This window comes from Eretmochelys imbricata, chromosome 28 (genome assembly GCF_965152235.1).
Source record: "Eretmochelys imbricata isolate rEreImb1 chromosome 28, rEreImb1.hap1, whole genome shotgun sequence".
NCBI classification, from domain to species: Eukaryota; Metazoa; Chordata; order Testudines; family Cheloniidae; genus Eretmochelys; species Eretmochelys imbricata.
In genome coordinates, this window is record NC_135599.1 from 7,796,280 (window position 1) to 7,810,356 (window position 14,077).

General features: G+C 52.3%; 1 protein-coding gene across 1 annotated transcript in view; it reads left to right on the forward strand.

Annotated features, from left to right (window-relative positions):
- LOC144258263 (uncharacterized) overlaps positions 1-14,028 on the forward strand; it is an 88,612-nt gene extending 74,584 nt beyond the window's left edge. The window contains 2 exon segments of the mRNA XM_077806695.1: positions 12,784-13,982; positions 13,984-14,028. Coding sequence (XP_077662821.1) covers positions 12,784-13,982; positions 13,984-14,028 — 1,244 coding nt within the window.
- The last annotated feature ends 49 nt before the right edge of the window (positions 14,029-14,077 follow it).

Below are 14,077 nucleotides of genomic sequence, written 5' to 3' on the forward strand. Positions count from 1 at the left end.
GCCAGCTCCCATGATTTCATCAGGACTCTCATGATATTTGCTGTTAGACCCCCAGCTCCCGGAAACCTGTGATTAGGGGAGACTGTTGCCACTTTTATCCAAGCAAAGCTGTTATGCCTACAGCTCTCTTGACGTAAAGGAAATCCTTAACATGCTGTTACTCGTTCAGCAATCTGGGCCCTGGCTCTGTTCCAGGCACAAGCCATTTTTGCTGAGGTCAGAATTAAGGATTTGCTTTACAGGGCGAGAGAGATGGATACACTGGGTGCAGGGTGTAGACCGCTTTCTGTCAAAGGCACATATCTGGGCTGGGGCAGCATCCCGCTGGTGACGTTGCACTCCGTATGTTTTATGGAAATATGCTTATGAGTATGAATATGATGTAACTGGAATATGCTTTATGCAAAAGGTCTCTTGCCTACTGAATATATTCCTCCTATTTGAATGCCTGTATCATTCTTGTAGCTGAAGCTAGAAATATGAAGTATAACTCTGAGGTCCTATTGTAGTGATGCAAAGTGTGGGCCATTAATGGTGGTTTAGAATCTTGATGGCTCCCACTGACTAGGGCAATTGGTTGTAAATGGTTTATTTACCTGCAAACCTCCCTGTCTACGTGTGGGCCAACCCAGGAAGAATGGAGATTAGGGGTCTTACAGTGACCATGTCACTTGAGGCTGGAATCCATCTTAATCCTTGTACTTTTCCATTGATGAGGCAGGGGTGGGGCAAGCACAGGCAAAAGATTCCTGCCTGTGCCAAAGCTATAAAAGGGGGTGGAGCAGGACAAAGGGGGCCAGTCATGAGAAGACCCCTGCTTACCACCTGAGATGTCAGCTGGAACTAACAAGGACTGTACCAGGGGAAAGGATTGGGCCCAGACTAGGAAGGAGTCTAGTCTGTGTGAGAAGCTTACTGGAACATCTTTGAAGGTAAGATATTACCTGTAATCAGTTTCTTAATGTATTAGGTTTAGACTTGTGGGTTTTTGCTTTATTTTGCTTGGTGAGTTACTTTGTTCTGTCTGTTATTACTTGAAATCACTTAAGTCCTACTTTTTATACTTAATAAAATCACTTTTGTTTATTAATAAACTCAGAGTAAGTGATTAATACCTGGGGGTGCAAACAGCTGTGTGTATCTCTCTCTCTCAGTGTTATAGAGGGTGGACAATTTATGAATTTACCCTGTATAAGCTTTAAACAGAGCAAAAAAAAAAGATTTATTTGGGGTTTTGATGCCATTGGGAATTGGGTGTCTCGGTGCTGGAGGCAGGTAACCTGCTGAGCTGTTTCTAGTTAAGTCTGCAACTCTGGGGCCGTGGACCAAACCCTGGGTCTGTGTTGCAGCAGGCTAGCATGTCTGGCTCAACAAGGCAGGGTTCTGGAGTCCCAAGCTGGCAGTGAAAATGGGCTCAGAGGTAATTTCAACACATCAGGTGACAGTCCCAAGGGGATCTCTGTGACCGAACCCATCACACTGCTGACAATGGTTTTAGGAGTGTGTCCATAAGAACATAAGACTGACCATACTTGGTCAGACCAAAGGTCCATCTAGCCCAGTATCCTGTCTTCCGACAGTGGCCAATGCCAGGTGCCCCAGAGGGAAGGAACAGAACAGGTAACCATCAAGTGATCCATCCCCTATCGCCCTTACTCAGTTTCTGGCAAACAGAGGCTAGGCACACCCATTCCTGCCCATCCTGTCTAATACCCATTGACGGACTTGTCCTCCATGAACTAATCTAGTCTTTTTTTTTTAACCCCATTATAGTCTTGGCCTTCACAACATCCTGTGGCAAGGAGTTCCACAGAGTCTGTAGCAGAGAATGGAGTAGGTATTCCCTTGAAATCCACATTTCTTTGCTTATTAAAGTTGAGGCTGTGGTGAAAATCTACACTTGAGTAACCTAATCTGCCTTTCTGCTGGTTTATTGATTTATATGCATTACACAGGATTAAAGTTTCACCCACTATTTCAGTATCCCAGATTTAGCCTGGAGAGGGGGGATGTGAAAAAAAAGATCTCTGCCAAGATCTTTGATCAGGGTTTTGGGGTAGGAGAATGATCCAGATAATGCACAGAATAATAATAAAACCTACTGCAAGTGCAATGTCACCTTGGTACCACAAAATCTGACCCCTGGAGCCTGCAGGTTAGAATGAAGGAGGGGAGCTACATGACACAGGTGCTGGCTTCCTCCTTTCCCTGAGGGTGTTCAACCCCCACTCAGCTCAAGGCCCCACCCTCACCCCACCTCTTCCCACCCCTGCTCTGTCCCAGGCCCTGCCTCATACTCCACCCCTTCCTCCAAGGCCTCCCCTGCCTCTTCCTGCCCAGTTCCACCTCCTCCCCTGAGTGTGGGAGGGAGGGGCAGGAGCTGATCGATGGGGCCGCTGGGGGGAGGGATGCATTGGGGTGGGGGAGCTGGCTGCTGGTGGGTGCTAAATAACCTGATAACAGAGTGGGCACCTATGCTAAGCAGGGTGTGTGAACGACCTCAAAGAGAAGCCAATCCAGCAGAATCCAGAAAGGCAGAACCCCACCCCACCCCCACACCAATTAGCCCAGGGGCCCCCAAGAGCAGTGGGGGCCAGGTCTGCACACGTGGTCTCAGTGGAGCTAGTTGACCTCCACCCAGGTTGCAACGCTCGCTGTGCTTCGCAGTCCGGGGGCCTGCCTGCAGACTCAGGCAGATGTTGGCTGTTCATATTGTCATGAATCTCTTTCTCACCGTGAAAGGGAGCTAGGTCTGAGACCAGCCACACAACTCTAGCAGGCAGGGTCTTGCGCAAGAGCCCAGCCTTCGCCCAGAATGACCCGTGCTTCAGCCCAAACTTGAACTCGTGGGAAAAGTGTGAACATTTTGCAAACGTTGTCACAGAGAAGTCCTCTTTTGACATTTGAATGTTTTGATCAGCTCGAATCAGAGCCCCAGTGAGTGGGAATTAGGGACGACAAGGGCGTAGGTTCCTGAATTCATAGAAGATCAGGGTTGGAAGGGACCTCAGGAGGTCACCTAGTCCCACCCCCTGCTACCTTCCAGTGAAATCAAGGATTGAAATCAATGAAGCTCGGAGCCTAAGTGGAAGTTAAATGTTCATTGAGTTGTGAAGGCCAAAGCTATAACTGGGTTCAAAAAGAGTTAGGTACGTTCCTCAGGATAGGTCCACCGATGGTTATTAGCCCAACCCCATGCTCTGGGTGTCACTAAACTACCTGATGCTGAGTGTGGACGACAGGGGATGGATCACTAGGTGATTAACCTGTTCTGTTCATTCCCTCTGAAGCACCTGGCAGTGGCCACGGTCGGAAGCCAGGATACGGGGTTAGCTGGACCATTGGTCAAACCCAGTGTGGCCGTTCTTATGTTCAGCAAAAGTTACAGTAGATTCTTGCCTTTTGAGAAGGATTTAATAGGAGATCGTATACGGCCCTCAGTGAATATTTGAGAATCAAGCTCCACACACAAGCAGTGACATGCAAAAAAGCACTAAGGGCTGGACTGAGAGCCAAAATAACAACTGAGAAAGGCAGTCCCATTGGTACGTCAAATGCAAATGACGTTTTGACACCAGACCGGGGAATCAGTGTCAGTATCTAGGTCTGTTCGCTACCCTGGGGTAGAATTTTGGGTTTGACTTTTTGATACTCTTATAGTAAAATGTGCAAACCAGGGACAAAGCCACTGTGATGGTGCTTCCGGCTAGTCAGCTGGATTTGTGAGTACAGTGGGAACAGGGAAGAGCAGCTGAAGTGTTACTGAGAGCACACTGTAAGATTGCCTCAACCCCTATCTGAAGGCAAAGTCGAGCAACCAGTGGGGAGGGGCAAAGGGGCTTTGCGGGGAAGGTATAAAACACGAAAAGACCAAAGAAATGCCTCACTCCTTACCCCTCCCATGGGGTCCAAAAGGGGTGGGATGAAGAACCCAGACCCAAAATGGAACATGACCCTAAGTTGTAAGGGGTGAGACTAGGGGCATGTACTGCAGGTGTATTTGAGGAGGTGGGAATTGGGGAATGGGGAATGAGAATGGGGACACAGGCAAGGCTCCGCAGTGTCAGAGCTGGGAAGGGGGACACGGGTAAGGGCTCTGCGGCTAACCCAGGAACCTATCCCTGCAACAAACCCCATTGCCAACTCTGTCCACATATCTATTCAGGGGACACCATCATAGGACCTACCCACATCAGCCACAGCATCAGGGGCTCGTTCACCTGCACATCCACCAATGTGATCTATGCCATCACGTGCCAGCAATGCCCCTCTGCCATGTACATTGGCCAACCAGGACAGTCTCTACGTAAAAGAATAAATGGACACAAATCTGACATCAGGAATTATAACATTCAAAAACCAGTCGGAGAACACTTCAATCTCTCTGGTCACTCGATTACAGACCTAAAAGTGGCAATTCTTCAACAACAAAACTTCAAAAACAGACTCCAATGAGAAACTGCAGGACTGGAATTAATTTGCAAACTGGACACCATCAAATTAGGCCTGAATAAAGACTGCGAGTGGATGGGTCACTACAAGAACTAAAAAAACCTAAATTTCCCCATGCTAATTTCCTCCTACTCTTACTCACACCTTCTTGTTAACTGTTTGAAATAAGCCACCCTGATTACCCCTACAAAAGTGATTTTTTGTCCTGTTGATAATAGCCCACTTTAATTGAAATGTCTGGCCCCCCCAACTTGGCAAGGCAACTCCCGTCTATTCATGTACTGCCGAATACATCTTCCTACTGTATTTTCCACTCCATGCATCTGATGAAGTGGGTTCTAGCTGATGAAAGCTTATGCCCGAATAAATTTGTTAGTCTCAAAGGTGCCACAAGGACTCCTTGTTGTTTTTGCTAGCAGCTACTGACTTGTGCATATTTTCAATCAGTATTTGCTATGAAAATGCAAATGGAACAAGCACACTGGCTTTCCTCTGCCCGGTGTCGACAAAGGTAAATGATGAAGTGCGGAGAGTGACCAGAGTCATAAAAATAATATTTTAAAAAAGAGTAGGAGGACTTGTGGCACCTTAGAGACTAACCAATTTATTTGAGCATAAGCTTTTGTGAGCTAAAATCCACTTCATCAGATGCATACAGTGGAAAATACAGTGGGGAGATTTATATACACAGAGAACATGAAACAATGGGGGTTACCATACACACTGTAATGAGAGTGATCAGGTAAGGTGAGCTACTACCAGCAGGAGAGAAAAAAAAAAACCTTTTGTAGTGATAATCAAGGTGGGCCCTTTCCAGCAGTTGACAAGAAGGGCTGAGGAAGAGTGAGGAGTGGGAGGGGGGGGGATAAACATGGGGAAATAGTTTTACTTTGCGTAATGACCCCTCCACTCCCAGTCTCTATTGAAGCCAAAGTTAATTATATCCGGTTTGCAAATTAATTCCAATTCAGCAGTCTCTGGCTGGAGTCTGTTTTTGAAGGTTTTTTTGTTGAAGAACGGCCACTTTTCGGTCTGTAATCCAGTGACCAGAACTCCAGCTGAAGCTGGCAAGGCAGGGAGCCTTTCAGGGAATCCAGCATTGGAGAAATGTGGGACCTGCTCGGAGACTTTTCTGCAGACCCAGAAACTGAGAAGAGAGAGTCCTTCAAACACCCCACGTGTGAGCTACAGAACTAGGCGAGGGTTTTGGTTTTTTGGGGTGTGTGTGAGGGGGGGCATGTCAGGCACAGGTGGCCTCGGCCCCAAGCCCTGCGCAAGGGGCCAAGCTGCGGCGGCGAGATCGCTAGGACCCAGGAGCAGCGCGCTGGGGTCGCTGCCCCCTCGGCAGCAGGAAGTGAATCGGCCTCGCTCCGCAGTGACTCCGGAGCCCGGGGCTGCAGCCGGGAGAGGGGCCGCTGCAGCCGGGACAGTCTCCAGCCCGGCCGGGACCCCCCCTCCCCGGCCCTGCTCCCGGGGGGGGACCGGCTGGGGGGGGGGAAGGTGAGAGAGACCCCCCCACACACCCCCCGGGCTGCAGGGATCCCTGTGCCCAGGAGGGCGGCCGCCAGCCCCAGTGTGGGCGGGGGGCTGGGATGGGGGAGATGTGGGGGGAAGGGTGGATTGGGCTGGTATAGGGCGAGGGGAAGGGGGGATGGGAGAGATGGGAGGCTGGGATAGGGGGAGGGGAAGGGGGAGGTGGAGCTGGGATAGGGGGAGGAGATGTGGGGGAAGGGGGAGATGGGGAGATGGGGAAGGGGGAGATGGGGGGGATGGGGAAGGGGGGATGGAGGGTGGAGATGGGGGGGATGGGATGGGGGGAAGGGATGGGGAGGGGATGGGGGGCTGGGGGGGCTGGGATAGGGGGAGGGGAAGGGGGAGGTGGAGCTGGGATAGGGGGAGGAGATGTGGGGGAAGGGGGAGATGGGATGGGGGAGATGGGGGGCTGGGGAGGGGGGAGATGGAGATGGGGGGCTGGGGAGGGGGGAGATAGATGGGGGGCTGGGGAAGGGGGGAGATGGGGAAGGGGGAGATGGGGGGCTGGGGAGGGGGGGATAGGGGCTGGGGAGGGGATGGGGGGCTGGGATAGGGGGAGGGGAAGGGGGAGGTGGAGCTGGGATAGGGGGAGGAGATGTGGGGGAAGGGGGAGATGGGATGGGGGAGATGGGGGGCTGGGGAAGGGGGGAGATGGAGATGGGGGGCTGGGGAAGGGGGGAGATAGATGGGGGGCTGGGGAAGGGGGGAGATGGGGAAGGGGGAGATGGGGGGCTGGGGAGGGGGGGATAGGGGCTGGGGAGGGGGGGGCTGGGATGGGGAGGGGATGGGGGGCTGGGATAGGGGGAGGGGATGGGGGGGCTGGAGGGACCATGGCAGAACAAGGGGAGGCTGGCTGGCGAAGGGAGAGCCCGAGGGGAGGGATAAGGGGAAGGGGTGGTGAGAGATACAGGGGCAGCTTCCTCACCCCATGGAGTGGGAGAGGGGGTGGGCTGGAGGCGCTGTCCCTCCCAAGCCATTGCCGATTCCTCCCTCCCCCCGAAATGGTAACAGGAGCCTTGCAAGTGGGGGGCAGGGGATTTCCCTGAAGGGGTGCGAATTTACACAGCAAATATCCACACTCCCTCCCTCCCTCCCGCATTCTGCGCTCAATTTAATGTTTTGTTTCAAGACCATCGTTATTTGGCCGGGGAGGGGGAGTGACTCCTGGGCTGACCGGGTGCTGGTCTGAATTCTGTGCAGGATTCGGTGTCACTCCAGAGTCACTGCTCGCCATAGCCGGCAAGGAGTGGAATTGGGGGTTGGTTCGGGTTCAGTGTTCGGTTCTGGTTCAAGATGCCCGAAAATGATTCAGTTACCAGGCAGCGCCGGGGGCGGGGGGGTGCGACGGGGAGGGTAGGAGCAGGTCCTGCAGCTTCCTTCAGTGGGGAACTGATTTGGGGGCCGGAGGCCTGTGTCAAGCGGGGCATTTAGAAGGAGGAGCTGCCCCAGGGGCTGGGGATGGGTGGGAGGAGGCCTGTCTAAGCAGGAGAAAAGTTGGGCAGGCAGTCCCTCTCCCCCTGGAATTGAAGCGTTATTGTTAACTTCTGGGACCAGGAGCCCCCCCACTTCCCTCTCTGCTCCTAGGGTCTCTCTCCTCTTCTCCTTCTACTGGGGCAGGCTGCTCTGGGAGCAATCGCCTGCCTGGGTGTTCTAGATAATGAAGGAAAGAGCAGAGAAGGTTTAATTTTATTTGATCAGATATTGAGCTTAAAAACTGCTGAAACTTTATTGTAACTGGCCACCAGTTTTCCCCCAGTTCAGGTCAGATTCAGCTTCACTGAGTAAGAGAAAAATGATGGATCAAGTCTGGCTCCTGCTCAGTTAAAAATACCAGTTCAGACTGGTTCTGGTTCGGTTCTGATGTGAGTCCAGGCGGGCAAATGAAATCTGCAGCTGCCGAACTGCCCCTGGGGGCTGCCGGGGCAGCCCAGGGGGGTGTCTGTGTGTCTCTCTCTGCTCGTGATGTTAGCACCCCTACAGTTGAGTTTTCTGGGTCAGACGCTTCTGCCTCCTACATCGTGATCTGGGAGCCCAGACGGAGCAGCTGCTGCTCCCCCAGCGGGGTCTGTGCTGGGGAAAGACCTTCATTAAAGCCCCCTCTGTGCCCAGCCCAGGTGGGGACTTTCCCCCGTGGCTGGAATTGGCCCCGGGCTCTGCCCGCACCAGCCCTGAGGCAGAGCCTCTAGATGATGGGGAGAGAACTGGGGACCGGCAGGAAAGTGACTTTGCACAAGGGCCCCCTTTCAAGGACCAGCTGGTGAGTTGTACCAGAGGGGAAGGGGCTCCCCATCTGTCTGCGGGTCCCAGAGCTGTTGCCCTCAGTGATACAGCCAGACTCACACTGGAGAGCAAATGCCCAAGGGCACAGGACAGTCCCCAGTTCTCCCAGGCAGAGCGGAGCGGGAAGGAGACCGAAAGGGGAAGGGTGACACCGAAACGGGCAGCAGGAACTAGAAGTAGAGAGAGAGGTTCCCGGCTCCCCAACCTGCCCAGATCCATTCACTGCGGCACCCGGGGCAGATTGAGTGTCCTGGGAACAAGGTGAGGCGCAAAGAGAGGAAAGGCCATTTCCTGACCCTGTCAAGTCATGGCACTGCTGGGCGGATGCGCTGCCTGGCGGACAATAAGAACAGAAGAACGGCCATGCTGGGTCAGACCAATGGTCGGTCTAGCCTTGTATCCTGTCCTCTGACAGTGGCCAATGGCAGGTGCTTCAGAGGGAATGAACAGAGCAGGCAATCATGGAGTGATCTCATCATTCTCTCTTCGCTTCTAGCAGTCAGAGTCTAGGGACACCCAGAGCATGGGGTTGCATCCCTGCCCATCCTGGCTAATAGCCACTGATGGACCAATCCCCCATGAATTTATCTAGTTCTTTTTTGTACCCTGTTATAGTCTTGGCTTTCACAACATCCTCTGGCAAGGAGTTCCAAAGGTTGACTGTGCAGTGTGTGAAGAAATACTTCCTTTTGTTTGTTTTAAAGCTGCTGTCTATTAATTTCATTTGGTGAGCCCTAGTTCTTGTGTTATGAGAAGGAGTAAACACCACTTCCTTATCTACTTTCTCTACACCAGCCATGATTTTATAGACCTCTATCATATCTCCCCTTAGCCGTCTCTTTTCCAAGCTGAAAAGTCCCAGTCTTATTAATCTCTCCTTATATGGAAGCCGTTCCATACACCTCATCATTTGTGTTGCCCTTTTCTGAACTTTTCCCAGTTCCAATATATCAGTGTCAGGGGGAATCCTCCAAAGTGGCTCTTTTGATTCTGCTCTTTTCTAGCATTTGTCTCAGAGCCTCTGTCCCTGGGAGGGTTTAAAAGTGCCTCGGTGGGTCCAGTCCTGGCAGGAGGGGCCGGGTCTGTCTTGTAATGAAGGGCTAGAGGCTACAGGAGAAGCATTTCAGTGGCTGCTGTCAGCATAAGATCCCCACCCCGGCGAAAGGCAGTGGCTGTGTCGGTGGGAGAAGCTCTCCTGAGCAACGTCAATTATGCCCAAGTAAGCCGGAGTGTAGGCCAAGCCAAAGTGACTGAGGGTTTTCCCACTGTGGCAGAGTCTAGAGTGTCCTTCTGCAGGGAGAGACCCTGGAGGGGAATCGGGGTGTCACATGGACTAACGCCCCTTCTGAAACCTCCCCGATTGTCCCTCTCACCCTGACAGGCTGAAGAATCACGTCCGCTTTTCGTGGCAGGTCGTCCCATCTTCCAGGAGACGAGGAAGAGAACTGGCTGCGGTGTAGCCCGCTCAGGTAGGGGATTTTCAGGGAGCTCTGTCTGTGTGTGTGTGGTTTGTAGAGGGGAGAGGCAGGAAATATACAGGGTGAGGCAGAGAGGGGACAGGATGTGATAAATCTGCTGGGACATGTTCACCTTGGGCCTCGTTTTCTGAACAGGCCCATTGGGAGGGGGTGACCATCCACCCATTTCTGAAAGAGGAAAGGCCCCATGGACAGGGCTGGGAAAACTGACCAGATTCTCGGTGCTGGAGCCTGGACCCACTAGCCAGAGGCTACCGTGGAATATGAAGGTGCTGGGATTCCTGTCCCTGTCCCCTGCTTGGAGCTCTGCTTCCCGTATCAGCCTGTGGCTAGCAGGTGTGTGGTAAATGAGAAGACCCTGCTCTCCTCCATCTGCTGGGAGGGACAAGGGGCTCTCACCTTCTCTGCTCCGGAAGCCACCTGGCTCCTCTGAGCAGGGTGGGAGTGGGATTCTGCTTCTCCGGCCCTCCTCCATCGTGACTAGTGGGATTCTGGCCGGGGCAGCTGGCACTGAGTGGAGGAACTGATGTTGTTTCAGACACTGGTGACTTTTTGTGTGTATTTCACCGAGGGGAGGGGGCTCTGTTGGACCCCAATCAGGGAGCCCTCTACAGGGACGTCATGCAGGAGAACTATGAGACTGTGACCTCGCTGGGTAAGGATTCCTGTCCCCTCATTTATTGAAAGCCGTTGGGTCAGCATTTCTGAATCCGGTCAGGTTTTTCCCTGCTTGGTTAGATTGTAGGAGGGTCGCAATGTCCACAGCTCTAGTGCGAGTGCATCTCCATTCCCCTTTCAAGGGAACGGGGAGTCAGAAACCTAATGGACATGCTAATTCAACCCCATCTCCAGCTTTCAAGGGGCCAGAAGCACGGTATTGTCCTGCCTCTATAATTTCTCCTTTACCTTCCTTCTTGGGACTAGCTCCATCCGTGGCGAGGGCTCTAGGTTCTGCAGGCTTGCAAACAGGCAGGAATTTAACACCCGAGCCATGTGTGTTGTGTGTCCATAAGTCCCCCAGAGCACACAGATCTGGAGAACTCCTAGTGAGGTCATAACAACACCCCTGCAGACCCCAAGGGGTCTGAGTTATTCTAATCCCATGTAAGGTCAGGCTAAACTCGGGAATGTTCCTCGTGACAAATAGTCCACCAAGACTCCATGCAGCTTGATTTCCCCCGCTGCGCAGGATTTCCCATTCCCAAACCTGACCTGATCGCCCGGCTGGAAGGAGGGGAAGAGCCGTGGGTCCCAGATTTCCAGGCCTCCAAGAAGAGAGAGCTCCTGAGAGGCACCCACACAGGTGAGGGGTCAGGGAAACTGACACAGAAAGCATCCGGGACTCCCCAAAATGTGCCATGAGCAAGCGCCTCAGTTCTGCCCCATCTCACCCAGGTCAGGGCTGCAGTGAGAGGTGGCGTATCATCACGGCAAATATCAGTCCCGGCTTCCCATCCACCCTGTTAGCTGTCAGGAATCTTCTCCCTGACTTTACTTCCCTGGAAGTGTTACACCCACATAACTGCTGGTGTTGACAGTGGTATGTCAGCGGGAGAGTTTCTCCTATCGGCTTAGCTACCGCCGCCCACCAGGGCTGGAGGAAGGTCTCGTCTACACTACAGGGTTTTGTTGGCGCAAGTGATGCCGACATAGAGCCACCGCTGTAATTAAACCCCTGTGGCAGGTCCACACTGTGATCCTGGTGTCGGCAGAGCGCATCCAGGCTAGCCGCTCTTGGATGGCCACAGAGAGCAGTGCATTGTGGGTCGCTATCCCACGGTGCGACTGGCCGCAGGGTGCTTTGGGAAGGGCTTGCAATGGCTCCTGGGACAGGTAGCGAGTCACACGATGAAGGCTTCATCCTACTACACTAGAACCTCAGCGTCATGGAGACCTCGGGAACGGGGGTTGTTCCTAACTCTGAAATGTTTGTCACCCTGAACAAGATGTTATGGGATGCTCCTCAGGGCAGACGGCCCGGAGCAGGGGCTCACAGCTGTGCCTGCGAACCTCAGCCTCTTCGCCTCCTACCTGTAAGTGGCTGCCCCATGTGTGGTGAGCAGGGGGTAGGGGTGGGGACAGGCAGCCCAGATGTGCCTGCCTTTGAGATGCAATGCAGGCAAAGTACTGGATTTTCTGGGGTTTGTGTTTTTGTTTTTTGTTTTGTCTCCACGGCTGCGGACTTCCAGTTCCACACGGTGTCCGGTTGACTGGTCAGTCTGTAACTCCGGTGTTCGTAACTACTGTAGAGTTTGCCAGCCGCTTTTCAACGGAAGTGTGGGTGTGGGGGGCAGGGGAGCAGTGGAGAGTGTGTGACAGGGAGCGAGTGTGTGTGTGTGTGGGAGGAGAGACAGAGACACTCTGTGTGTGTTTGTGTGTGTCGGGGGAGTGTGTGCGTTCCTCCCCTCCCGCCCCAACGCTTCCGGGAGCTTTGAAAGGGGCGGGGACGCACGTCTGCGTAGCTGGATGCCGGGCAGCAGAGTTCAAACCAGCGATCCGAGCGGTCACAGCGGGCATCAGGGCAGACTTCCTGAAGGCCCGTTACGGCGACATAACGAACGTACGTCTGCACTGATGCTGTGTCTCTCTATCTTTGCCGCACAAAGCCCTCTGCCTCTCGTCAAGGTGTGTGTGTGTGGGGGGGGGGCGGTTTGTCACCAAAACGGGAGAGTTTTGCTGCCAGAAGTAGCGTTGTAGCGTGTACCCCTCCATTGTTTTGTCAACAAGAGTTGCCTTTTGCCGGCAAAACTGGAGAGCACAGACAATGACTCCTGTCTGGATTGTCTCTCTCTCCCGGCAGGTGATGAGCGTGGGAGGGAGAACAAGGAGGAGAATCAACAGCAGAAAGGTCCTGGGAAAGTGGAACCACAGGGGACGTTTTTGAGAAGAGCTGCAGGGAGTTTTTCCCAGTGCTTGAAACAGGGAAAAGCCTGGGGAAATCAGGGCAGGGCAGGGAGGCAGCTGGAAAACCATCCAAGGAAGAAGCCAGATGAATCCATTCCATGTGAGGGAGGATGCGTGGATCCCAAGGAAACCACAGCTCAGCAGACAAATCACAAGGAAGAAAAACCCTACAAATGTCTTGACTGCGGGAAAAGATTCAGTGTGAGAACAAGCCTCACTACGCATTGGAAAATCCATACAGGAGATAAACCCTACAAATGTTTGGACTGCGGGAAAAGTTTCCATCAGAGCTCACACCTTATTACACATCAAAGACTGCACATGGGAGAAAGACCCTATAGATGCCTTGAGTGTGGGAAAAGTTTTAATGAAAGTTCATCTCTTACTAAACATGGGAGAATCCACACAGGAGAAAGACCCTACAAATGCCTTGAGTGTGGGAAAAGATTCAGTTTCAAATCAGCCCTTAATGCGCACCAGAGAACCCACACGGGAGAGAAACCCTATAAATGTTTGGTCTGTGGGAAAACCTTCAGTGAGAGCTCACATCTTATTAACCATGGAAGAATGCACACGGGAGAGAAACCCCATAAATGCTTGGAATGTGGGAAAAGCTTTCGTAAGAGGTCGTCCCTTATTACACACCAGAGACTGCACACAGGAGAGAGACCATATAAATGCCTGGAGTGTGGGAAAGATTTTAGTGAGCGATCAGTCCTTCTTACACACAAGAGAACCCACACAGGAGAGAAACCCTATAAATGCTTGGACTGTGGGAAAAGCTTCAGTCAAAGGTCACATCTTATTAACCATGGGAGAATCCACACGGGAGAGAAACCCTTTAAATGCTTGGAATGCGAGAAAAGCTTTAGTCAGAAATCATCCCTTATTACACATCAGAGACTGCACACAGGAGAGAGACCATATAGATGCCTTGAGTGTGGGAAAGGATTCAATGAGCGATCATCCCTTCTTACACACAAGAGAACCCACACGGGAGAGAATCCCTATAAATGCCTTGAGTGTGGGAAAAGTTTCATTCAGCCATCCAACCTTACTACGCATCAGAGAATGCACACAAGTGACAAACCCCATAAATGCTTGGAGTGTGGGAAAAGCTTCAGTCACAACTCCTACCTTACTAGACACCAGAAAATCCATACAGGAGAAAGACCATATAAATGCTTGGACTGTGGAAGAAGTTTTGCTCACAATTCAGGCCTTATTGTGCATCAGAGAATCCACACTGCAGAGAAGCCCTATCTATGCTTGGAGTGTGGGAAAAACTTCAGCCACAAATCAAATCTTACTAGACATCAGACAATCCACCTGGGAGGAAAGACCATATAAATGCCTAGACTGTGGGAAACATTTCATTTAGACATCAACCCTTGTTACACGCCAGAGAATACTCACTGGAGAGAGACCCC